We start from the raw sequence: 24,462 nt of genomic DNA, 5'->3' as shown, positions 1-24,462 counted from the left end.
TGCCTCAGTTCATGCCAAACTTCTTGTTGTCACCTAACCTTGCTTTTTACTGTGGGAATCATCTTCAAAATAAATTAGTAAAAGGTATTTAAACAAGCACATAGTAACTATAACTACAGTTTTGGGTTGTTTTTTTTTACTGATCAGTTCTGAAATAAATTGACACATTTAAGGAATCTGGAGGGAAGCTACTCCTTTTCCTTACTAAATGGATCAACTCAGCTTTTCAAGTGCTTCTGATATTGTCTTTGTTCTTGTTTTTTTTTATTTTAGTTCAATAGATATTTATTTGGGGGCATTCTGTGGTCATTGTACCTTTGAAAGGGAGAAGTGCAACCAAAATGGAGCCTTGATCTAAGATTTCTTGCTTCATTTATTTTATAAGAATATCTTGGATTTTTTTTTATATACAATAGCCATAAAAGCCCGGAAATGTAAGATTTGAAAGTAATGTTTTGCTCAATAGCAAACAAACCTACAACACACTGAATTTAAATCTGAATTTATTCATGTACAACATTTGTGAACTAGAACCTACATCTTTAGATGCACGAGATAATGTGGACTGTGATCTCTGAAAAACTTTCTGCCTTCCTCAGTGTATTGTTCTCCAAACCTGTTAGGCTACAATTCCTGTCCTCAAGCAATTTGGCTGTCATGGTTGGGCTGATAAAAGTTCTAGTTCTGCATAGTACATAATCCATCGTGTTAAGGAAAAGTAGCTTAAATAATGCTTTCAAGTACTTTGAAACATTTTGATGGTTGATTGCTAAACAGACTAACATAGTTTTGTCGGCATTGCTCTGTAACAGCTATAACACTAGCATTTTTCTGTTCTTGAGTGTTTAAACTATTGGAATGCCAGCCACATAAAATTCACCAAGAGCATTCTTGAGCTTCAGTTATATTTTTCTCAAGTTTTAATTGTTTGGATACCGGTCCCCTAAATCTCTTGTTGAAGGAAAATGGAAAATCTGTGTCAGGAGAATTTCTGGAAATGAACTTCTGAAATCATGGCAGTTTTTAAAACCTGTGATGCTTGAGTCTAAATTAATTAAAATCAATAACTTAAAATGTATGTTTTTGTATGTTAATTCAGGCACATTTCTGGTGGTGCATCTCAAATGTGATATTTGCTTAGGTAAGGAATTTTCATCTGCTCTAAGTTTAGATCAGTGGTTCTCAGTCTTTCTAATGCCACAACCCCATAATACAGTTCCCCATGTTGTGGTGACCCCCAACCACTTATACATCACCGGGTGCCAGGGGCGTGGCCAAAGAAAAGGGGAAAAAAATGGCGGACAGCCTTGTTTGGCGACCCCCGTGAAATGGTCGTTTGACCCCAAATGGGGTCCCGACCCACATGTTGAGAACCACTGGTTTAAATGATTAGATTTACATAAGTATATGATTAAGCAGTAACCCCCATATTGAAAGGGTTAGGGTTCAGATAATAGATACTGCCATAACATCCTTGTTTGTAAAAGAGGGGAAAAAAGAATTGTCTGTTCCAACACCCACAAAAGCACCATAGAGAAGAGGTGCAGTTATTATCTGGGTAGCACAATTTAATTGTATTAGAAAACTGCCTCCCATTCATTTTCAGAGCTGGGAAAAAGTCATACTTCTCCCTGCAGTGTTTTCTTTTTCTTAACTCATTAGTGTTAGAATTTAGCAGCTTCTCTTACTCCAACTGCTTGTATTTCTAAATTACATAAGCAGATTTTCTTACATATTACTTCATTTTGCTCTAATTAGAATAGATAAGCTGTATTCTTTCTGCTGTGGCCTGTTCATTCATTTGAATGAATACAGTAGGAACCAATTTGGGGGCTAAATGGACCAAACAAAAATAAGGCAAGTACTCCTGCTTACTCCACCCTTGCCCCCACCCCATTGCTCACAGATGTATCACAATTGCCAGCCCTGTATTTGTTATCCTAAAATCAAACTGAATCCTAATGTTGATGTTTGACCACTAGGGGGTGAACTAACTTTCTTTTTTCAGCAGCTATAAAAGTTTTTCAATTTATAGCCAAAAGTTTTTATTTTAAATGTCAACTTATTCAATTATGTGCTTGTTTTTTCCTATTAAAATGGTTTATTTTTTTAAAATCTGTTTTATTACGTAATTACCTTAATATCTGGTAAACATCATGTTGTCTGGATTTATCTTTAAAAAACAATAACAATTAGTTTCTATAATTCTGTAGTCCACATAATAGCTTTGCTTGATGTTCTCTTCTTCCAAAAATGTTCTCTTTTGCCATCCTTAAATTAATACAATTCTTATTATTTGGATAAATAACAAATATAGAATTTTTTTCTAATATTTCTGAAAATAACCACATTGATATAAAACTTCTTTTCTAACTGATCATCTTGATCAAGATGATCAATTATAAGTGCTTATTATAATTGTTAATTATAACTGTTTGGCTGAGAAATGGTCTTTTTCTTCCAAGACCTTATTTATTCTTTCTAACTCAGGCTATGGCAGTGATGGCGAACTTTTTAGAGACTGAGTGCCCAAACTGCAACCCAAAACCCACTTATGCATCATTGAGTGCTGGGTGGGCGTGGTCCATTGGGTGGGCGTCGCTGCGGTGGTAATGGCAGACTGGGTGGGACTAAAAAGTTCAATCAATCAATTCCAACTTTGCAAGATCTCCCCCCCCCCCCAGAAGTTGAAATTGATTGATTGAACTTTTTTTTTTTTTTTTTTTGCACACAGCGGCAGAGGCCTAAAGTGAAAAGGTTTTATAAAACCCAGCTGAAGGCCTAGGACTGGGGCGACGGCACGCGTGCCCACAGAGAGGGCTCTGAGTGCCGCCTCTGGTACCCGTGCCATAGGTTCGACACCACTGGGCTATGGCTTCTTCTGTGTTTCCTACATGCATGCTTGTAGATCAGACTGATATTTTTATGAAAGAAATATTAGCAATTAAAACTTGGCAGTAGATTTGTTAACTTGCAAGGGATTAGTACCTTACCACATAACAGATGATGGAACATATTTACTTCTGGGGTTTTAAGCAAGCCTTCTGTTTTTGTGTCAGCTTGCAAACTCGATAATAATTTAGAGAAATGACCAATATATTACTAAGAAAAAAACATGAATTACTTTCTAAAGAAATGATAATGTCATACAAAGTTTTTCTTCTAATCAATGTCATTCTCTGTCTGCATAACTCTGATGGTCTTTTTTTTTTTACTACATGTAACATCTGAGGCTATATGTTGGCTTGCATTAGGACAAATCTGCATACCTGGTTGTCAGGCAGGGTCCTGTCCCAGTAGATAATCTCTCCAACACATTCAAGAGTTGCTACCACCTGACTTCCATAACGAGCACATGAAGACTTTTGAAATAAAATTCTTGTATATTTAACCAGGGACAGATTGGTGAGCTATATAAAACAGAGCCCTTTGCTAAAATGTTACACCTGAAAGTCACGAAAGTGTATACCAAAATAGGACTTTGGATCACCACACAAAAATTTGAAAACTTATATATGCCTTTTAATTTTTCAGTAAGGTATTTAAAGTGAAAAATGCAAATCATTTTCGTTTTGATTATATATTAATCATTTGGCTGGCTTGAGAATAGAATAGAATAGAATAGAATAGAATAGAATAGAATAGAATAGAATAGAATAGAATAGAATCTGGAAGGGACCTTGAAGGTCTTCTAGTCCAGCCCCCTGCTCAAGCAGGAGAACCTATACCATCTCAGACAAGTGACGGTCTAGCCTCTTTTTAAAAATCTCCAGTGATGGAGCACCCATGATTTCTGGGGGCAAGCTATTCCACTGGTTAATTGTCCTCACTGTCAGGAAGTTCTCCTTAATTCCAGGTTGATTCTCTCTTTGATCAGTTTCCAACCATTGTTTCTTGTCCTGCCCTCTGGTGCTTTGGTGAATAACATGACCCCCTCTTCTTTGTGGTAGCCTCTCAAATACTGAAATACTACTATCATATCTCCCCTATTTCTTCTTTTCTTTAGACTAGCCAAACTCAAGGCCTGCATATGTTTTAGTCTCCAGGCCTCTGATCATCTTAGTTGCTCTTCTCTGAATTTTTTCCAAACTCTCAACATCTTTTTTCTGATATGGTAATTAAAATTGGCTGCAGTATTCCAGGTGTGGTCTTACTAGAGTTTTATAAAGCGGTATTAATACCTTGTGTGATCTTGATTCTGTGTCTCTTATACAACCCAGGATTGTATAAGCTTTTTTTGGCTGCTGCTGCACACTGCTGGCTCATGGTTAAGTGATCGTCCACTAGGACTCCAAGGTCCCTCTCACAGTTACTGTTTTTAAGCCAGGTCTTGTCCTATCTGTACTTGTACCTTTGATTTTTCTTGCCTAAATGTAAAACTTTGCTTTTCTCCACATTGAAACTCATTTTGTTGGATAGGGCCCATTGTTCAAGTTTGTCAAGATCTTTTTAAATCCTGAATTTGTCTTCTGGGGTATTGGATACTCCTGCCAGTTTGGTGTCATCTGCAAATTTGATGAGTTTCCTTTCAATTCTCTCGTCTAAGTTATTGATGAAGATATTGAAGAGTACTGGGCCTAGGTCGGAACCTTATGGTATCACTGCTTACTTCTCTCCATGTCGATGTAGTGCCATTGAGGACTACTCGTTGAGTACAGTTTGCCAGCCAACTAGAGATCCATCTGGTGGTAAATGTTGTCTACTCCACATTTTTCTAACTGACCAAGGAATAGGTTGTGATCTACTTTATTAAATGCCTTACCGAAGTCTAAGTATACTATGTCCACAGTATTTTATTGGTCTATTAGCTTAGTCAACTTTGCCACAGAATGAAATAAGATTGGTTTGGCATGATGTGTTTTTAACAAACTTGTGCTGTCTACTAGTTAACTTTGTTTGCTTGTAGTTGTTCACAGATCTGTTTTTTGATTATCTTTTCTAGGATCTTCCCAGGTATTGATGTTAAACTGATTGGTCTGTAGTTTCCTGGGTCCATTTTTTTCCCTTTCTTGAAGATGGGAACCACATCAGCCCTTTTCTAATCATCAGGTACTTCCCCTGTGCTCCAGGATTTTTGAAGGATGTGGTGCAATGGTTCTGAGATAATATCTGCCAGCTCCTTCAGAATTCTGGGATGTAATCTGTCAGGCCCCGGTGATTTATATTCATCAAGGTTGGATAGGTGTTCTCTCCATTTTCTTGCTTATTTTAATTTTTTTTTCTAATTTATCTTTTGCAGTGTTTTTTTTTTTTTTTGTATGTTGGGCTATGGTTTCTTTTTGTGTGAAAACTGATGTAAAGTATGAGTTATGCAGCTCTGCTTTCTCCCTGTTGCCTGTTATTTCCTTGCCATCTTCTCTCTTTGGTGGACTTACAGTTTCCTTGACTTTTTTCTTGTTAATAAGTTGGAAGAAACTTTTTTTTTTATTATCCATGATTTCTGTTGCAAGTCTTTGTTCGTTCTGAGCCTTTGCTTTCCTGACTTCTTCTTTACATATTCTGGCTGTCTGCTGATAATTGGCCCTAGTAACGTGCCCCTTTCCATTTTTTGTATCTGTCCTTTTTGTCTTTCAGTTTGTCAGAGAGATCTTTGTGCAGCCATGCTGGTTTCTTCTTGAATTTCATCTTTTTCTTTTTCAGTGGTATTGTGCTGGTCTTGGCTTTTATGATCGCATTTTTGAGAGTTTCCCAATCTTCTTGGGTTGTTTTCCCCTTTAGGATTTTCATCCATGGGATCTTTCCTAGGTTCTCTTTGAGTTTGTTAAAGTCGGTTCTTTTGAAGGTCAAGACACTGATTGGATTGTTTTCTGTTGCTAGTGTTTGCGTTATATTAAATTCCAATATGATGTGGTCACTTTTGCCCAAGGTTCCGGCAACTTCAACTCCCTCTATCACTTCTTCTCTATTAGTTAGAATTAAGTCCAGTATGGCTTTACATCTAGTTCCCTTCTCCACCTTTTGGATGACAAAGTTATCGGCTAGGTTGGTTAGAAATCTGGTTGATCTCCCGCTTGCTGCAGTTTGTCTCCCAGTTGTTATCTGGATAGTTGAAGTCTTCCATTACTATTGTGATATGCTTCCTACATACATTTGTTAACTGGTTGGCAAAGAGTTCATCTATTTCTTTTTTTTAAAAAATATATTTTATTGATTTTTTTTAACATAAACACCTTAATATTTGGTAAGCAGTGTGTTGTCTGGGCTTATATTTGCAAAGTAATCACTAACAGTCAGTTTCTATATTCCAAAATCCACATAATAGCTTTGCTTGATTTTCTCTTCTCCCAATAATATTCGTTTTGCCAAACTTGGATTGATACAATTCTTATTAGTTTGATAGGTAACAATTAAATATAAAGATTTTTCTAAAAATTTCTACAAATAATAACATCAATATCATGCTTATTTTCTATCTTGTCATCTTGGTTGCCTCGTCATACAATTCTTACTTAAATTTGTTTTCCCTACAATGTTCAAAACATTCTTACTGGTTAAGATTTTCTCAAGGTTAATTACATTTAAGTATTTAAATCTATTTTCCTCATATGGACCATCCCAACACTTGTTACATTTCTCATGTCTTAAAAAGTAAAAAAAAAAAGAAAAAAAAGAAGAGAAAAAGAGAAAAGAATAAGAAAATAATATACTACTTAAAATACATATCCCTCTTAAACTAATATACATTTCCAAAAATTTTCTGTTCTTTTTAGCCATAATCTTTAGATGTTCCATTTAATAAATCCAATCATCTAATCTTTTAATTCTGTTCAAAACATTTTTTATTATCCGTTGAAATTTTCTTAATCAATTATATTTAAATATCTAAAACATTTCCTTTATATTGGCCATCCCAAACATTTTTATATTTCTCATATCAAAAAAACAAAGTAAAAAAAGATAAAAGAAAGAATACCATATTACTTAGGGAGTTCATCCCTCTTAAGCTAAAATCTTTCTATTTCTTCAACCATATTCAAACAAGTGTTTAATTTTTAAATATTCCCTCTGATACATCCCATTATCTAATTCCTCAATTCTCACTTTAGTCCTCTTTTGCCAAACATCTTTCCCAATCAATATATTCCGTTGAATCAAAGAATCTTTCCATAATCCTGCAAATGTTGTAGATATAAGAGGCAAATCAAGCAACATGTCTTTGTAAAGAGATTTTGCCCCTTCATATTCATTGAAAATCCTGTCTTTTCTTTCTCTCTTAGTTTCTCTCATCATCCCTTGTCTCCCCATTTCTCATGGTACTCTCAACAGCTCTGCAATCCATTTTGTTAAATCTTTTTTCTTATCCTCAGATTTATTTTGTGGTCTTAGAGCACAAGTTATCTTTTCCATGTCCAATGTTTCTTGTAAGTCCTCCACTTGAGTCAAGTCATACTTCCTTATATTATTAGGTTCCATCTTTAAATCCCATTCCTCCAATTTATATTCAATTATCTGCTTTATCTGTTCCCTCTCCATTATTATCCTCTGAGAGTTTTTTTGCCATGAAGTCAAATTGGAGATGGATTCATTTATACTTTCAAAATTATTTTTAATTTCCTCGTGGTTTAAGATCATTGTTGTTTGAATTAGTTGCAATATCTTATACATCTCCTCCTGGAAAGTATTTATTTTTTTCTTGATACATTCTTTCTGCAGATCTCTGATTTTCCATAATAGCCAAAAATCAAGGTTTTCCTTTCTCTGCAAACAGCTTTAGAGTCACAGTTAAGTTAATATTTGTAATCCAGAAAGGTCAGATTTTTAAAAAAAGTTTATAGTTCTCATTTTGCATGTAGCTCAGAGTGTTTTCTTTTTTTGTCACAGCTGTTCTCTATTATTAGAACTTTGAAGGTCATTTTCAAATATGTAAATGTAATATTGTAAAATCAATAAAAAACTTGAAACTGGAAAAAAAAGAACAGATTAGCTTTTCTCAGGCTTTAGTCTTGTGTTAGAGCAACTATTGTTGTAATTTTCATCCACCACTAGATGTCAGCACCAGTTCATTTTTTCCAGTTTTCAAACTAAAGAGTTATCTTCTATTTTCATAGTTTAAAATGAAGATCTTAAGAGATTTTAGACAAATAACAAACTTATCCAAATTTAGGTCTGATATTCATTTCATTTCAGTATATTTCTCCCCCATAAAATGTTTAATTCGCCGCTTCCCTTTGCAGAAGGGTAGAACAAAGGTCCCCCTCCTCACTTTCAGATTTTTTTTTCTTCTTGGGGTTTTTTCCAGGAAATTAGTTAATATGTAGTATAGAGAAAATTGATGATCTTACCCAGATCCAAGCACATGGTTTACAATCATCTTAAAATAGTACTTTTGGGCTTCAGTTGCTTGTAGCTTGGGCTAGCCCAGGGGTAGGCAACCTTGGCTCTTTTATGATTCGTGGACTTTAACTCTGTGAGTTGAAGTCCACCAGTCATAAGAGAGCCAAGGTTGCCTACCCCTGGGCTAGACTCTCTGAATCTTATGCTAAAACCTGTGGACATGTATGGACATTTTTCCTTGCATTTTACATTCAACATTAAATTATTAATAGGAATCATCTCTATCTGGTTTGAAGTCTTGTTTGGAACGCAATCTTATTTTAACTGTCTAGCATTTACAGATGTACTGCTATGTTGGCTTCTCAACTCCCAATGCTTATTCCAAAGATGACTGACAGATCTACTGAAATCCATCTTTTGGCATTTTACATAAGTTTTTTAAAGTTCCAAACTTTACATTGGAACTTTAGATTGCAATGCAGTTATGCATTTACTGAATTGCACTACCAATGGTGCTGCCTGTTGTGTACCTGATAATAGTGTGCATCTGAAAAAGGAAAAAAAGGCCCTTTGAGCATGTTCTTTTGCCACCCAATGGTTAATTACCGCTTTAATAGGAATATTAAATGATTTGCTTGAGACCATTACTAGAAATTGCATTACCCATGTAGACCACAAAAACTAAGCCCAGGTTGAATTTTTTCCTCCAGGAGCCTTAGGAAAGCTATGGCTTTGTGGGCATCATTATTAAATAGAAAAGAAAAGAATGTTAGGAAGTTGCCTTAAATCAGATCCTTGAGCCCGTTCAATTTTTTTAGAAATATTTCACAAATATTTGCAGGAGGCTCGTGGCTGACTGCCTTTTTTCTGTACCTCTAATTTTTAAAGCTCCCTCTGCCATCAACATCTAGGAAGAGACACATATGACCATCAACAGCCTTTTTTCCTCCTCAAGTTGATGCCAGGCAATTTCTCTCTGAAATTGGTATGAACCAATTTAAATAGAAATACAACTCCACCATGGGAGTTACCGTAAACGCTTTGCTGAAAGAGAGCATTCATCTTCTGAAGCTGCTTTAGACAGTCCCTCTTTTGCCTCTGACAGAACCTAATACAATAAAAACAGGAGAAGGCAGGCTCCAAAAGCCTAGTTTAATCCCTCCCATATCCTTGTGGGCAGATGCCAAATCAAACTTCTGCAGTGATGCTAAGCAGCAAACCAGGAGCAACACACTTGTACAATACTTGCATAGCAAAGACAGCTTACACGCAGTGTTCAGAGAACATGACAGCGTGACTTAAGATTAGATACAGATGTGCTTCATTGTGCTAGCTGGCTTCTCCCCACTACATCTCTAGTGGATTGTTTAAGGCTATCGTATTGCTAGCCAGAAAAAAAGCATGGGAACAATACACCTTAAATACACCTTAAATTCAAACTTATTTAAATAAGTTACACTGTATGCTGTGGGCAGACAAGCTATCTGAATGTGAAACAATTTCAAAGATTTAACTGATTTGGTCAGCTATCTCCAATGAATAAATGACTTGGCATGTCATCTGAACCACATAGTGATGTAAAAATTAGTTGTTATTCCTTAGCATGCACTCCATTAAAGTGTCAAAGCAAAAACAAAAACAAATCCTCAGGTATTTGAAACCGAATCTCACAGATTCTGGAGTATATTATATGCTTATTATTATATGCTATAGATTGGGCCTTTTCAACTGTTCCTCTTTAGGAAGATGTGTTGAGATGCAGTAGGACAGGGGTCTTCAAACTTGGCCCTCTTATGACTTGTGGACTTCAACTCCTAGGTTTCTTCAGCCAGCCAGCCAGGAGATAGATAGCTTACGTCAGCTGCTTGTTTGAACAAAACATGTAAGTGGATTTCACTTTTTAAATCAGATTTGGGAGATCTAAGGGCATGCTTTGCAGAAAATAATTTCTGTGCATGCCATATTTTGCAACAGCACTATGAGGTGAGGCTTGTCAAATAATTTTTTACAGTGAATTTTTGTCCAGGTGCTAGCATGGTCACTTTTGTGTTTTTTAAGAAATATATAAATAGTATGTTTTTAAAAAAAGATCCTTGATGTGGTTTCTTATGTAGTTAATATTTTGTGGGGAAAAGGGAAATAAAATACCGTAATGTATAAAATGTGGGAGATTCTTTGTGTATCTTCATGAATACAGTTTCTTTTGACAAAAGGACATTCAATAAATGTATTTTTCTCTACCAGCATGCTGGTGTTTTAGTGTATGATATTGGACTAGAGATCAGGGATCTCCAAACTTTTCAGATCATCAATCAGATCAGATCATGACATTTCAGATTATTCATTAACCACAAACATTTATTATGTGGAAATGATTTTATGAATACTAGTACTATGAATAATAACAATAGCAACAACATCGAACATTTAGATAGTCCATCAACTCTTGGGGGTTGACCACTTTTGGGAAACCCTGTACTAGATAATTCCTGAAATGTTGCCTGTTAGTTTTCCCACTTCCTTCCAGATCTCAGGGTTCACTCAGAAAACTCATCAAATCTTTTAATTCTTGGGGTGGGTGTGGAAATTCCTGTGTTAATATTGATAAGAATACAAAAAAGAGCAAGCGAATTGTTCTGCATATTAGTGTAAATATTAGCCATTTCTCCAAGGAATTCTAAAAGCATGGACCTTTGGAAACAACCTAAAACCTATTTCAGAGGAGACTTTTTAATTGTGGGTAGAAATGCTGGTTTTACAAAACAAAAGAAAAAAGCTTTCTTCGGTTTTGACAGGCAGCAAATATATGTTAAGGGTTAGTTCAGGGTTCATGTTTAATGTGCTGATTAAGCTGAAGACAATATTTGAAAAGGAATTTTTTGTCTCCATTGCAGTCTATGACTGTTGCCACATTTTCCATTCTAAAGTATGTAAAGTACTTTACATACTAAAGTACTGTATTATTTACTACAAACAGCCGGAGATTTGTAAACTCCCTCTTTTAAACCTTCTTTTAGATATTTTCATTCACTATCATTCTAATCCAGTTCTAATACAACACCACCCAAAATAAAATAGCTGAAGGCATTCTTGATTTTTTTTTTTTGAGTTTTTGTTGTTTACCACTGTGACTAGTTGATAGCTTTCTAACATTTTCATTTTCGTAGTTCCTTTGTGTTTATCGCCTGGGAATATTTAACTATTGAACAGTTACACACGTTAAAAATTTGTAGCGTTTGATCCGGTGGAAAGTTAGCAAAATTGGAACAGAACATTCTTCAATTAAACTGTGGAGATCTTTCATTTGATTTTTATTCTCCAATACACAACAATGAAAGCCTACTTGCCTGCCAGTGCAGTCATTGTAAGCCAGTCACAAAACTATAATCCACTTTGTGTTCAAGAATGGACTGGTTCACTCTTGGTAAGCTCTGCAAGCAGAAGGGATATTCAAGTGCTATTAAACCTGGAATCAACATAAATGATTCATATCTTAGATAAATTTCCTTCATCTTCCTCAGATTTCTGTGCAGTAATACACCTTCTCAACTTAAAATCTTAAAGTGCCATTTTGCCATTGGATAAACAATATATGAACTTAGCTCAAAAGGGTAATACAGCTGCCTAACATGCAAGCTGCCCAGGTATGACTAGCTGATGAGAGCTAAAGAGCTTGAAATAGCTATACTAGTCTCCCACTAACTCTTTGTCAGCCACAAAATTTTGAATTAGCAGAACATGTATATTGAACTTGGAATCAACATGAATGAACACATACTGATATTTGCCAGTTGGAATTTCTTGAACAATTATGGATCAGTGACCAATCAGTTTGTCTGCTCTAAATTCTGAACTTTTAAAAAAGATTTTAATCCCACTTTTTTCATATACAGTTCAAGGTAGCAAACGTACCAATACTCTTTTCTCTTCCTATTTTCCCTGCAAAAGCAACTCAATGAGGTGGGTGGGCTGAGAAAAAATAACTGAGCCGAAGTTAGGCAGCCAGTTTTTCACGCCTAAAGGCAAACTATAAAATATCTCCTGGTTTCTAGGCAAGCACTTTCATCAGTAGACTGATCTAGCTCTTGTATATTGTATTTCAATAAGAAACAAGCTAACTTTTATTTTTTGTCCTTCATAGATTAGGCGCAAAAAAGCTTTAGACAATGCAAGGATTGATCTTATATCCCCATGGTTTAGGACAAGGGTGGGCAACCTTGGCTCTTTTATGACTCGTGGACTTCAACTATCAGAATTCCTGAGCCAGCATGGAAAACTCTCCATTTCTCCTCAGCATGGCTGGCTCAGGAATTCTGGGAGTTGAAATCCACGAGTCATAAAAGAGCCAAGGTAGCCTACCCCTGGTTTAGGAGCACCAGCTTTAGTTACACTATTTTTAAAAAAAAAATAACTTTTTTTTTTTTTGCAGAACTCTTTCCAAACTCTTAGATAAACTACATCAGAAAAAAAAATGATGCAGGCCAACTGCTGCGTTTTGAGAAGTCTTTAATAGCAAATGTTCTTCACTTTAAAAAAAACTGCAAATCTTAAGTTATAAAATAACTTAGATGGACTAATAATTACCCTCCCTACATCGATAGGTTCAAACTTAAATTATACCCAGGGCTATTCTTAGTACTGTGGTCCACAGGAGACCAAGTCAAGCAGACAACTTGGCTACTAACTCTTTAATGAAGAACATGTCTCCCTCCGTGCTTTTTTGGGCTGGGCTATGAGTGGGGACTCAGATTGTGTATGTGGCAATACTTGCACATTTTTGTAACTTGCACATATAAGTTAGGAACAACTGGGAACAGACAATACAGACTTAGTTCCCAATACAGACTTATTCATTATACCTTATGTAAGTAGTGATTAGATTCATCCAGAAGACCTGAAAAAAAAAATAGCAATTTTTATGGGGTTCTTCTCAGGTTGTCAGAATGCAGACAGACTTCTGATCTAAGATGATGTAATGATGCTAACAATACTAGAATAAAATTAGCCCTTTAAAATATAGAGTAGCAAGCTTAGGGGGCTGGTGGAAACATGGTATGAACTATCTTACAGAATGACCTATCATGGCAAAAGAGAGGGTTATTTATTTATTTATTAGTAGCCAAAGAGAAAACGACCATTTACCAGATGTCCCTAATGGTGTAGCTCTTTCCAATCTCTCAAAATTGTAACTTTTCTATTTCGATTAATCCAGTTATAATTTTCCAAAAAAGAAACAAAACCCCTCATCAAGTCTATGTGGGCCCTGGAGACAGCAGAAGATCTTTTGCAGCATGTCATAGTTTCCATTTATTACAAACATTATTTTAACATAGAAACCTTTTTAATTAAAATTGAAGCCAGAAGCCGTTCAAAAAAGCACACAGGAGAAGATCTATATCAGGGGTAGTCAACCTTGGCTCTTTTATGACTCGTGGACTTCAATTCCCAGAATTCCTGAGCCAGCTAAGCTGGCTCAGGAATTCTGGGAGTTCAAGTCCACGAGTCATAAAAGAGCCAAGGTTGACTACCCCTGATCTATATGTCAAGAATCGTCCCTGGGCGTTTTGACAATATGTTTCAAAGGCGGGAAAAAATTTTTTTAAAGGCTACCTTAATCTGTACGGCAGATCTCGTTCGTAAATGCAGATAAACTTTAAAACAAGTTGGTCTTCATTTTGAGGTGGGGTGATGGCAGAACACAGACGCCTGCAAAAATTGGTTGGGAAGCAGCAGGCAACTAGAGCCTGCCTCTCTTTCCCAACAGGTTTGGTAATTTGATAGCTTTGACGCGTAGTTTTGCGAAGGGGACCCGGAGGTTACTCAAGCATTTAAAACGGCTGCGAGGCAGCTCTTCTCCAATCCGAGCAGTTGACCGAAAGGAGAAGGAACCGATTCGCTTCAGAAAGTGCATAATAGGATCGCTTCGGACTGCTGCGCAGGTTAGTCGATTGGGCTGCAGGGGCTCCGGGTGTTCGGCGGACTGGAGCTATAGAGACAGGCGACCTTTTGTTGAAATTGTTGCGTTTTGTACGCTACTCGTTTCAGAGTTTGGAAATTAATGCAGAAACGTAATGTAAAGGCACCACTCGGTTTCAGAGGAGTGTGGTCCTGCACATTTGTTCGTTGTGGGATCATTATCATCATCATTAGCGAGATTGTATGATATTGCTTTTATTTGGGAAGTCCTTCGGCAGGAGATTAAATATGTCGTGCCGAGTAACTCTGAAATGCGCAATGTAAATTTATCAAATGTTGGGGTCAAATGATGGATAGAAATGCTCTTAAACATGTATGTGAGGAGGTGGGTTGTTGATCAAGAAAACCAAATACCTGCACTATGAAAATAAAGGCCAGTGCGGTATTGTAGTAGGAAAATCGCACGAACTTTTAAATTAGGGAGCAATTTCTAAGTCATGGGCAATGCCAGTGTGTTCATTTTAGTTCCACAACAGAGTATATTTTAAGCTTTTAAAATGCATGGCCTTAAAAGATTTCATTAAAGTCCCACTGAATTCAGTGGGGCTGACCTTTAGGGGAGTGGATATAGGATTGCAACCTAAACTTTATTACCTTTAAATATCTAAACTTTTCATTTAAATATACCATCTCAATGCCTTATATCTTAATCACTTTTTTGGATTTTTAAAATTGTATATTGAAGTGATTAAGACCTTTGAATTGGCAAGATCTCTCACACCAATTTCTGCCTCCTTAAAAGACGATGGTGCAAATTTATATGATGATTTTTTTTTAAAGATACATAGTTTTAGGGGTTGTTTGACTGTAGAAAAAGGATAGCTAGTACGCAGATTTTGGAAAGTTTACAATGGATTAAGAGACCAGAGGATTCAGAATTACACTTCTGAATTTTTCAGGAGGTATTTTCTTATGGGAAAATGGAGATTGCGTTATTTATTTATTTTTATAACAAGGTTAAGCTTGAATGCTGGATATTGCAGCAAGGGCATAATGAAAATGGAACAGAAATCGATATTGTAAACTTTTAAGTACCTCTCAGCCATGTTTTGGGACAGAATTGATAAAATGTTTGATAAAACTGAAAGACCTTGTTCTAATGAAGTTGTAAAACAAAAACGAGCTGCAATGGACATCTATGAAATTAATTTGAAGAGGGATATCAATGTAATGCAAATGGATCTGATGAACGCCTTATTCCCTAAAGAAGATGAACAGATATTAAATGAGGACATTTATCTGGATATTCGTTTTCTGGATATACAAGAGCTCTGCTAAGGACTTTTTTTAGAAGTGACAAAAGGTTAAAAGAATAAAATAATCAAATCTGGTTGCCTTTGCTGGGAAAGGTTGATTGATATAGCCTTGTCTTTAACAAGGCATGGTTGAGCCTACTGTCCATAATGGCTGTTCTGTGAGTATGAGCTTGATGTAATCCTGACTCCCAGTCACTCCACTCATAAACTGACCAAAAAAAATGGCATTTCCCACGGTCTGCTCATGAGGATAGCCTGTCCAGTATCACATGGATGATCTCAGCTATCCAACATCTAGCCACGATTCCCGTTGCAAAAGCTGACTTGCTAGCTACCAAAATCCAACAAGACATCAACTCACCGAGATAGGAAGTCAGTATTAAGGACTGGAAATTCTGCTCTTGTTATCAGGGCTTCATGTCTGTTTACTTCACATTCAGCCCTATATTATTCTCCACTTCCAGCCCTTACACCTCAGTAGGTTCTGCTGTAGTTAAATTAGCTTGTGGTTGTTCCCTTATACTGAGTTGCTTATGTTTTGTTTTGTTTTGTTTCTCAGGCCTTATCAGTGTGTAGGAGGATTGCTCTTACAATTAACTTGTGGCTGGCTGGCTGGCTGGCTGGCTGACAACAGCGCCTGACAACAGCTGTCTGCATTTTGGGGAGCTGTGAGGCTTTTTGATTAGATCCATTTAATTTCACCTCATCCAGACGCATTTGGCTGCTGCTTTAGTTCTCCAATTTAATTTATTTTCTCTCTTCCACAACCTCCACACCCTGTGTCTTCAGAGTTTCTTTTTTTTATATCCCTGCAGTCCATGAGTTCTTAAAACCATGAGACAGGAAAACTCACAGCAATTTTTGACTCACAGTCTGCAGATTAATGTCAGTCTCGGAATAGAGATTATAGATTTGGTGATTTAGTCAAAGTTAGATATTTATCTGAGACGAGTAAGATAAAGCAGTGGTTCTTAACCTTTTTGAATGAATTGCCCCCTTGAGCCAATGAGGAAGTTGTCATCACCACGCTCCCCCAACATAACCTCTCAATCACAACATAGGAAATAATTCTTCAATTTATGCAAACACTTTTTTGTTTTCTTTAAAATTGTCATCAGGACATATCGATGCAAATAATTTATTTCCAGTCTTTTTCCCATATCTCAACTGTGTGAAAAATTTTGATGCCAGCCGTCACTTTTTTCCCAAACTTTGTGATACATGTATTTCATTATTATCTTATTTATTCAAGACACTTAAATGTAATGACCACTGAAAACAAAACACTGGGAGCCGCAAAACCCTTTTGACATCTAAAATGAAGATAACACTGCATATATCCTTTTTTACCTTTATTATATATATATATATATCTTCAGTGTTATCTTCATTTTAGATGTCAGAAGGGTCTCTCTCTCTCTCTCTCCCTCTCTCTCTCCCCCTCCCTCCCTCCCTTCCTCCCTCCCTCTCTCTCCCTCTTTCTGCCCTTGGTCTGTCAGTCCTCTTCCTCCAGTGTGTGTGTGTGTGTGTGTGTGTGTGTGAGAGAGAGAGAGAGAGAGAGAGAGAGAGAGGCACTTGCGCTTCCTCTCTCTTTCCTCTCTCTCTCTCTCTTTTTCTCTTTCCCTTCTCCCTCTCTCTCTCTCCCTCCCTCCCTCCCTCCCCCCTTCTTTCTCCAGGTGAGAGAGAGAGAGAATGAAAGGCAGAGGGCGCCAAAGGGGCGGGGAGGGGGGGCAGAAGGCAGCAGAAGACCCCGTCGCAGCTGGAGGCACCCAGCTCTGCTGCCCGCCGGGCTTGCGGGGAGGCCCCGGCTCACGGTCACGTTGACAGACCGTCCCACAAGCTATTGGCGTCCCTGGGCTCAATTCGGGGCCACGGGGCATCTGCGGAATGCCCCGCCTGTTGGCTGCATCGCCAAGCCTCACCTCGCGCCGCCGGCGTCCCTGGGCTTAAATCGCAGGGCATCCATGGAATGCCCCCCCATCAGCTGCGTCGCCAAACCTTCTCCTGCACTGCCGGCAGCCTCGGTCGGAACCGGAGCAATGATCTGCCTCCCGCCAGGACCAACGCTGGAGCCTCCCGTGGGGCACTCCGCACTGTGCGGCACTCCACACTGTGCGGCACTCCCGGTGATCCGCGACCCACCAGCATCGCCCAGGGAGTGATGCCCCCACCAGCCACCACCCAGCCGGAACTGCCACCCAGGGGGCGGCAGGAGGAAGAAGGGGAGGAGGAGGGCAAGGAAGGCGGCGCCGAGCCCCAGGCTGCTCCCAGCAGGGATCCCGGGGCTTCCCTGCGCAGTTCCCCAGTCACGTACACCTCGGAGGGGGCCAGCCAGGGAAAGGGACTTCCTGGCCACGCTTCTCCCAGAGGCAGGGCACCCAGGCGCAGGGCCAATCAGGAGCCCTGCGTGGGGGCAAATCTGAGAGAGAGAGAGAGAGAGAGAGAAGCAAAAATGGCAGAGGAGGCTTGGAGCCACAGGGGAAGGCTCAAAAGTGTCCCCAAAACTTCTCGCTCCATCGCCCCCATATCGCCCCCTTTTCGTTCCTTCGCCCCCGCGTCACCTCTTTTCGTTCCATTGCCCCCCTGAAAAATGAAATCGCCCCCTGGGGGGCAATATCACCCAGGTTAAGAACCACTGAGATAAAGCACATAGAGAGCAAGAGTAAGACTAGCCAGCCCCACAAGTTTTAAAAACATTAGAGCTCCTAGGAATAGGTCTACATACCATGTTCGGAATAAGGTGGAGACTGTGAAATGCTGGGAAAAAATGTAAGCAGCATTGCAACATCTGAAACCCTATGGAGATGAGCTTCTCTCTTACCCATAACTCACTGTGCTCCATTGTTCTGGCTAGCAATATGAAGAGAAAGCAGGAGGGTCTCTGTAGGTATGTTCAGTAGCATCTTTTAGGTAAGGAGCAATATCCCCTCCCTCTTTTTGTGTGTGTGTGCGTGTGTGTTTGATGCAATGTAGTAAGCTAGTTGGCTACAAAGCTTTTTTGATTTTGTTGGCCCTACTGAAGGTAAAAATCTGTTTCCTTTCAACAATGAACAAATCCATAACAATAGGCAGTGTGCTTATAAGAGTGGTATAATAGAATTAATACTTGATGGTCTCTTTCATATTTGACCATCTACAAGTTTTCTAGTAATTTCTTGGAGGAACTGTTTCAAATGAGCATTGCCATCTTATTTCTCTCTCATTTTTCTTTCATGTGGCAGAATGAAATGTTGGGCAATGAGTTGCATGCAGTAATATGAATGAGTTGCCCGGAGTTTTCATATGCTTTGAAGAAAAAAAAAATGAACTAACATTCCTGAGGCTGTCACTAATATACTTGCAAGCAGGAGATTGAATGTACTTTATCTTTTCATTTTATTAGCGCTAACTATAAATTTCTAAAGGGCAAATATTCTAGCGCATACTACCTTAGTATGTGGGATGTACAGGTAGTCCTCGACTTAATACCATAATTGAGCCCAAAATTTCTGTTATTAAGTGAGTCATTTGTTATGTGAGTCTTGATCTATTTTATGACCTTTCCTGTTAAGTGAAACACTGCAGTTGTTAAAGTTAGTAACATGGTTGTTAAGTGAATCTGGCTTCCCCATTGACTTTGTTTTTCAGAAGGTCGCAAAAGGGGATCACGTGACCCTGGGATACTGCAACCGTCATAAATATGAGTCAGTTGCCAAGCATCTGAATTTTGACCCTGTGACTGTGAGGATGCTACAATGGTCATAATTGTGAAGAATGGTCATAAGTCACTTTTTTCAGTGCCATTGTAACTTTGAACAGTCACTAAATGAACTGTTATAAGTTGAGGACTGCCTTAATATTGATCTGAACTGGAACAATGAGATTCACATTGTTTGAGCACGTGACTGTACCATATACTGTAAATCTGGCTGTGGAAGCACTATCCCATCTGAATGTATTGAAATTTGACTGCCATTGGTCCTGGTATGGATACTGTTGAGTTATGGTGAGCAATAACTGGAAGGATCACAGTTTCCCCATTCCTTTAATGTTGCAAATTGTTTGAGGGTATACTACAACTGGCAAATGTGAGGAGACTATGTATTTTTGGGGAAAAGCCCTCTTGATTGTTATGTCTGAATAAGGAAGGGTACGTGTCATGAATTGGGTTGTCCTTGCCTGCATTGAGGACACCTATTGTTCTAGAACTAAGAACACAAATCTGGGATTTTCTCAATTTCTAAGTCAGTGGTTCTCAACCTTTTTAATGCCGTGACCTCCAACCGGTCGTAAGTCGAGGATTACCCAACCAGTCATAAGTCGAGGACTGCCCAACCGGTCGTAAGTCGAGGACTTTCCCTGCCCGGGAGCGCCGCACATGCAAGCTGCCGCCCCCTGTGCTGGCCGAGGTGTAGCTGGCAAGCGGTAGAGAAGGAGCAGGCCGACCACTGGCTGGGCCACCAGCTGGCCCAGCCCAAGGGAAGTAAGGCACCCACACGCACCAGCAACCCTCCCAGCGCCCACCGGCCTCCCACCTCCCACCCCTGGCCCTCTTTTACTTACATTTTTAGTAGTTGCTCAGCAGGGAGGGGCGGAAGCTTCCAGACAGCTCGCCTTCGCTGCAGACAACTTGCAGCACCGTTTGCAGAATGGGACTTTTGGCGGGCTCAGCAGGTCAGAGACAGCTTGGACAATTCCTATTGGCTTTTGAAAGCTAATAGAATTAGACTCTATTCAAGAGAGTCTATTCTATTGGCTTTCAAAAGCCAATAGAATAAAAGGGAGTAGCACAGCTAAAGAAAAGGGGGAAAAAATGGCGGACTGTGTTGTTTGGCGAACCCCGTGAAATGGTTGTTCGACCCCAAATGGGGTTGCGACACACAGGTTGAGAACCACTGTTCTAAGTGAAAGGTGCTGCCGGTTTTAGCTAGAAGAAAAAAAATTCTTAGGAATGTAAACTTCAGGAAATCACTTCAGTAAAAGAAAAACAAGAGCCATGGTGGTGCAGTGGTTAGAATGCAGTATTGCAGCTAATTCTGCCAACTGCCAGCAGTTCGATTCTCACTGGGGTCAGGGTTGACTCAGCCTTCCATCCTTTCAAGATCAGTAAAATGAGGACCCAGATTGTTGGAGGCAATATGCTGATTCCGTAAACCGCTGCAAAGCGGTATATAAGTCTAAGTGCTATTGCTATTGTTATAAAGTTGCCAAATTCTTATTTAATCACTCAGGCTGTGGACAATGATGAGGGCAAAGGCTTGGATCCTGAAGCAGCATTTTGAAGGGGTTCCTAAGCAGAGTGACTTTGAATTAATAGAGATAAATCTACCAGATCTAAACAATGGAGGTAAGAGGAATTGTTGGATTGTGATTTGTATTACAGGTTTCCCATGTCAACAACCTTTGTCCTAGTGTTTTTTGGTGTTTTTTTTAAATATGATTCCTGTACCCAAGCATATCATGCAGAAAATATTAAACACATTACGCTAAAAAAATTGCTTTGAAAATTGCATTATGACAAGCACCTTCAAAGATGTTAATGTAGGGGAGAAATGCATCCTGAAAATTCATGTATGAGTGGTGACTTTTGTTTGTTTGTTTTTAAAGTTTACAATGAATTTGGAAATGGAACAAATGAAGTTGAGATTGGAAAGTGAGAAACTATATTATTGAAAGCTGGTTTATTAAAACGTGGGCCAAGAGTGTTTGGCCCATGAATCTATAAAATGAAAGACTGTTTTCAGTGTTGAGTTGTTGAATTTAGGAAGCATGTTTTTGAAGTGATCTGCTCTTACACCATTTGACCAGAAAAAATCACTGAGAAAAACATCATACAACTTAGATGAAAAGAATGCTCTCAGACAGATTTCATCTATTCCTCCAAGTCCAAAATGTCTAGGTTTTTTTGCTCTCTACCCGAGGCCTCAAATTGAATGAATAAACGAATTAAAAATACTTTGAAATTTGTATTCCTTGCTGTTCCCACCTCTTTATTGGTATAATGTATTTCCTTCTATTTCTTACTTATTTTTTTCCTAAGGCATATATAACAGTAAGATTTTTAACAGAAAAATAGTATAAAAGCTACACATTTTGTATAACTGATAAAATAGCATGGTGTAAAGAAATTCTTTCCCTCGTGCATATAAATTGCATTTTCAGACTAGTGCATCTCTCCCATTTTCTGTCCATTCCTTCCTGGTTTCTTTTAAAAGAAAATAGATTATCAAATGGTAGTTTTCTCTCCAGTAGAACGAGGACAATTCGCATTTGGTTACCAATAACAGACACTTGCAGATACAGAATTTTTATTATACACATTAGAAAACTACAACATTACATTACTTTTTGACATAATCGCCATTCAAATTGAGGCCCTTGTCATAACGTCTTACAAGGTTTGAAATTCCCTAGTAGTCGCTCGGCGCCAAATCTGGGCTATAGGGGGAGGTGATCAAAAACATCCCAATGGAACTGCTTCAAAAGTTCTTGGGTGTGTCTAGCGGTGTGCAGGTGAGCATAACTAACAACACATCAGAAGTGGTGCCATAGAAAATCCCACCAAATGTGAAGATACCAAAAGAGTACTGCTAGTGAAGTTCATGAAGGGTGGTTCGACCATCAATTCAGACGTCTAGTGTGAAACATTATGAAAACTCAGACGACCCATCCATAACGGGTGTCGAGACATGCTGACTTCCAATGTGGTGTTGGTTCACGATAACGCTTGCCCGCATACTGTTAGATGCACCCAAGAACTTTTGAAGCAGTTCGTTGGGATGTTTTTGATCACCCCTCATCCAATAGTCCAGATTTGGCGCCGAGCAACTACTACTAAGGAATTTCAAACCTTGTAAGATGTTATGACAAGTGCCTCAATTTGAATGGCGATTATGTCAAAAAGTAATGTAATGTTGCAGTTTTCTAATGTGTATAATAAAAGTTCTGTATCTGTGAGCATCTGTCATTGATAACCAAACGGAGGTTTATTTCCGAATTGCCCATGTGTATTAGTTTGATGTTTCATAACTTTTTCTTCTGTATTTCAGAGCTGTTGCTTGAAAGTGTGTTTCTCAGTGTGGACCCCTATATGAGGTATTATTGTTTGACTTTGTGTTTCAATACTAAAACCCCACTTTATTCTGACCATTGACCTTTTCTCCTAATTTCCCAATTATTGTACTTTAGTCATCTCTCAACAGCTTTTTTGATAGCAGAGAGCAGTATGAATGAAGGCAAGTATATGTGCCGCAGTATAGTGTTGCAGGATCCAATGAGTGTTGGTCACCCAGACTAGAGGCTTAGTATTCCAAGCTTTCAGAATTGTGTTGAAGTCCATCCATTCTGGTGAGATAGAAGTTCCCTGAGGATGGGCTTCAGCGTGAGTCCGAAAACCCAAAAGATTAAACCTCTGGTCCCAGTGACCGTCTCAGATTGGATCCTGCAGAGGATAAGTATACACATTTTCCTAATTTGGGCTAAGATGCCTTATTCCAGACATGTCAAACTCACGACGTCAGGTGATGTCGCGCAACGTATCGGGACTGTTTTGCCATTGGCGGCAATGGGGGTGGGCGCGGCTTCCGCGTGACACGTCCGGCCCGTTTGATACCCCTGCCTTATTCAGTCAACCTTATGGGCATATGCACATGATGCAGCCTTCCTCTCTTTCCCAGCCCATAACTGAGGTTGGCTAACTTCACTTTTTTTTCTCTAAAATGTGCAAATGGTATTTTGCATCTTTTCTAATACAAGGCTTCTTGTAGGCCAGGAATGGGCTGTTTTGGGCCGCTAGAGACATGCCCCCTCTTCTTGGTTTGCTGCAAAGTCCCTTCCTCCCATCTAGCCATATAGTTTGTGGTGCTGTAATGACATAATACCATAACTGTAGCAACACCACCAAGAATTCTACACAATGGAAGCCCCAAGACTTTTCTACAGTAACCTTCCTGTTAACAACTATTTGGAGACAAAGATCCAAATACAGATAGTCCTTGAATTACAACCATTCGTTTAGTGACTGTTCAAAATTACAAGGACACTGAAAAAAGTGATTTATGTTTGTTTTTCACCCTTAGAACCGTTGCAGCATCCCCATGGTCAGGTGATCAAAATTTGGATGCTTGGCAACTAGTTCATATTTATGATGGTTGCAGTGTCCTGGGGTCATGTGATCACCTGTTGCGATCTTCTGACAAGCAAGCAAAGTCAATGGGGAGGCCAGATTCTCTTAATAGCTGTGTTATTAACCGAACAATTGCATTGATTCACTTAACAAGCGTGACGAGAAAGGTTGTAAAATGGAGCAAAATTCACTGAGCAGCTGCCTTGCTTAGCAACAGAATTTTTTCACTTAAATGTGGTCACAAGTCAAAGACCACCTGTAGGCAGATCCCTTTGTTTCTACATTAATCTGGCAAGTCAATCGTTTTAGATAGTTTTGATATATTGCTTTTTCTAACAGTTGCAAGTAAGGCATCATCCTTATGTATAAACTAGAGTTCTTTGCAGTTTGACAAGCCCTTCTCTTCATGGTACACCAGAATCTGATGTCCTGATGTACTGCTTAAGAGTGATTATGATCTAGTTGCTATTACTAGAGACACACCAAGCGCAAGAGAGCAGTGTTTTTATTTAAAGATATGACAGATGGCTAAGCCTGCTGTTCTAGACATTTAGCCGAAGCAAATTATACTGGCATATTTTGTGGTTTTTCATGGTCTAGAGAATAGAACATTTAATCATTGTTTGCACATACCAAAAGGTTTTTGATGTAGCACAAATGAGTAACTACATTGCGTCCTGAAAGAATAACTTCCTTTCCAAATTAGAATTTGTTGTAACTTATATTAATGTCTAATTATGTACTTTCACATGACCTAATTATATAATTGCCACAAGATCAATTTTGCCACAAGATCACAGTATTCATTGCTGCCATAGCTAGATATAAAACATGATATAAAAGTCTGGCTCT

At 38.6% G+C, this 24,462-nt stretch overlaps 1 protein-coding gene across 2 annotated transcripts in view; it reads left to right on the top strand.

The window, feature by feature from the left end:
- The first annotated feature begins 13,941 nt into the window (after positions 1-13,941).
- Positions 13,942-24,462, top strand: part of PTGR1 (prostaglandin reductase 1) — a 30,392-nt gene continuing 19,871 nt past the window's right edge. Inside the window, exons 1-3 of one of the 2 annotated variants that reach the window (XM_039328974.1) lie at positions 13,942-14,213; positions 20,717-20,832; positions 22,535-22,580. In XM_039328974.1, the coding sequence (XP_039184908.1) occupies positions 20,727-20,832; positions 22,535-22,580 (152 nt within the window). In that variant the 5' untranslated portion in view covers positions 13,942-14,213; positions 20,717-20,726. Of the gene's footprint in view, positions 14,214-19,227; positions 19,492-20,716; positions 20,833-22,534; positions 22,581-24,462 lie in introns of those variants that run through there. The other variant, XM_039328973.1, reaches the window with a different exon arrangement.

Source organism: Crotalus tigris, unplaced genomic scaffold (assembly GCF_016545835.1).
Source record: "Crotalus tigris isolate CLP2741 ecotype Arizona unplaced genomic scaffold, ASM1654583v1 scf7180000024386.1433019, whole genome shotgun sequence".
NCBI classification, from domain to species: domain Eukaryota; kingdom Metazoa; phylum Chordata; class Lepidosauria; order Squamata; family Viperidae; genus Crotalus; species Crotalus tigris.
The sequence above is the reverse complement of the archived record's forward strand: the minus strand, read 5'-3'. Positions and strand labels throughout refer to the sequence as shown.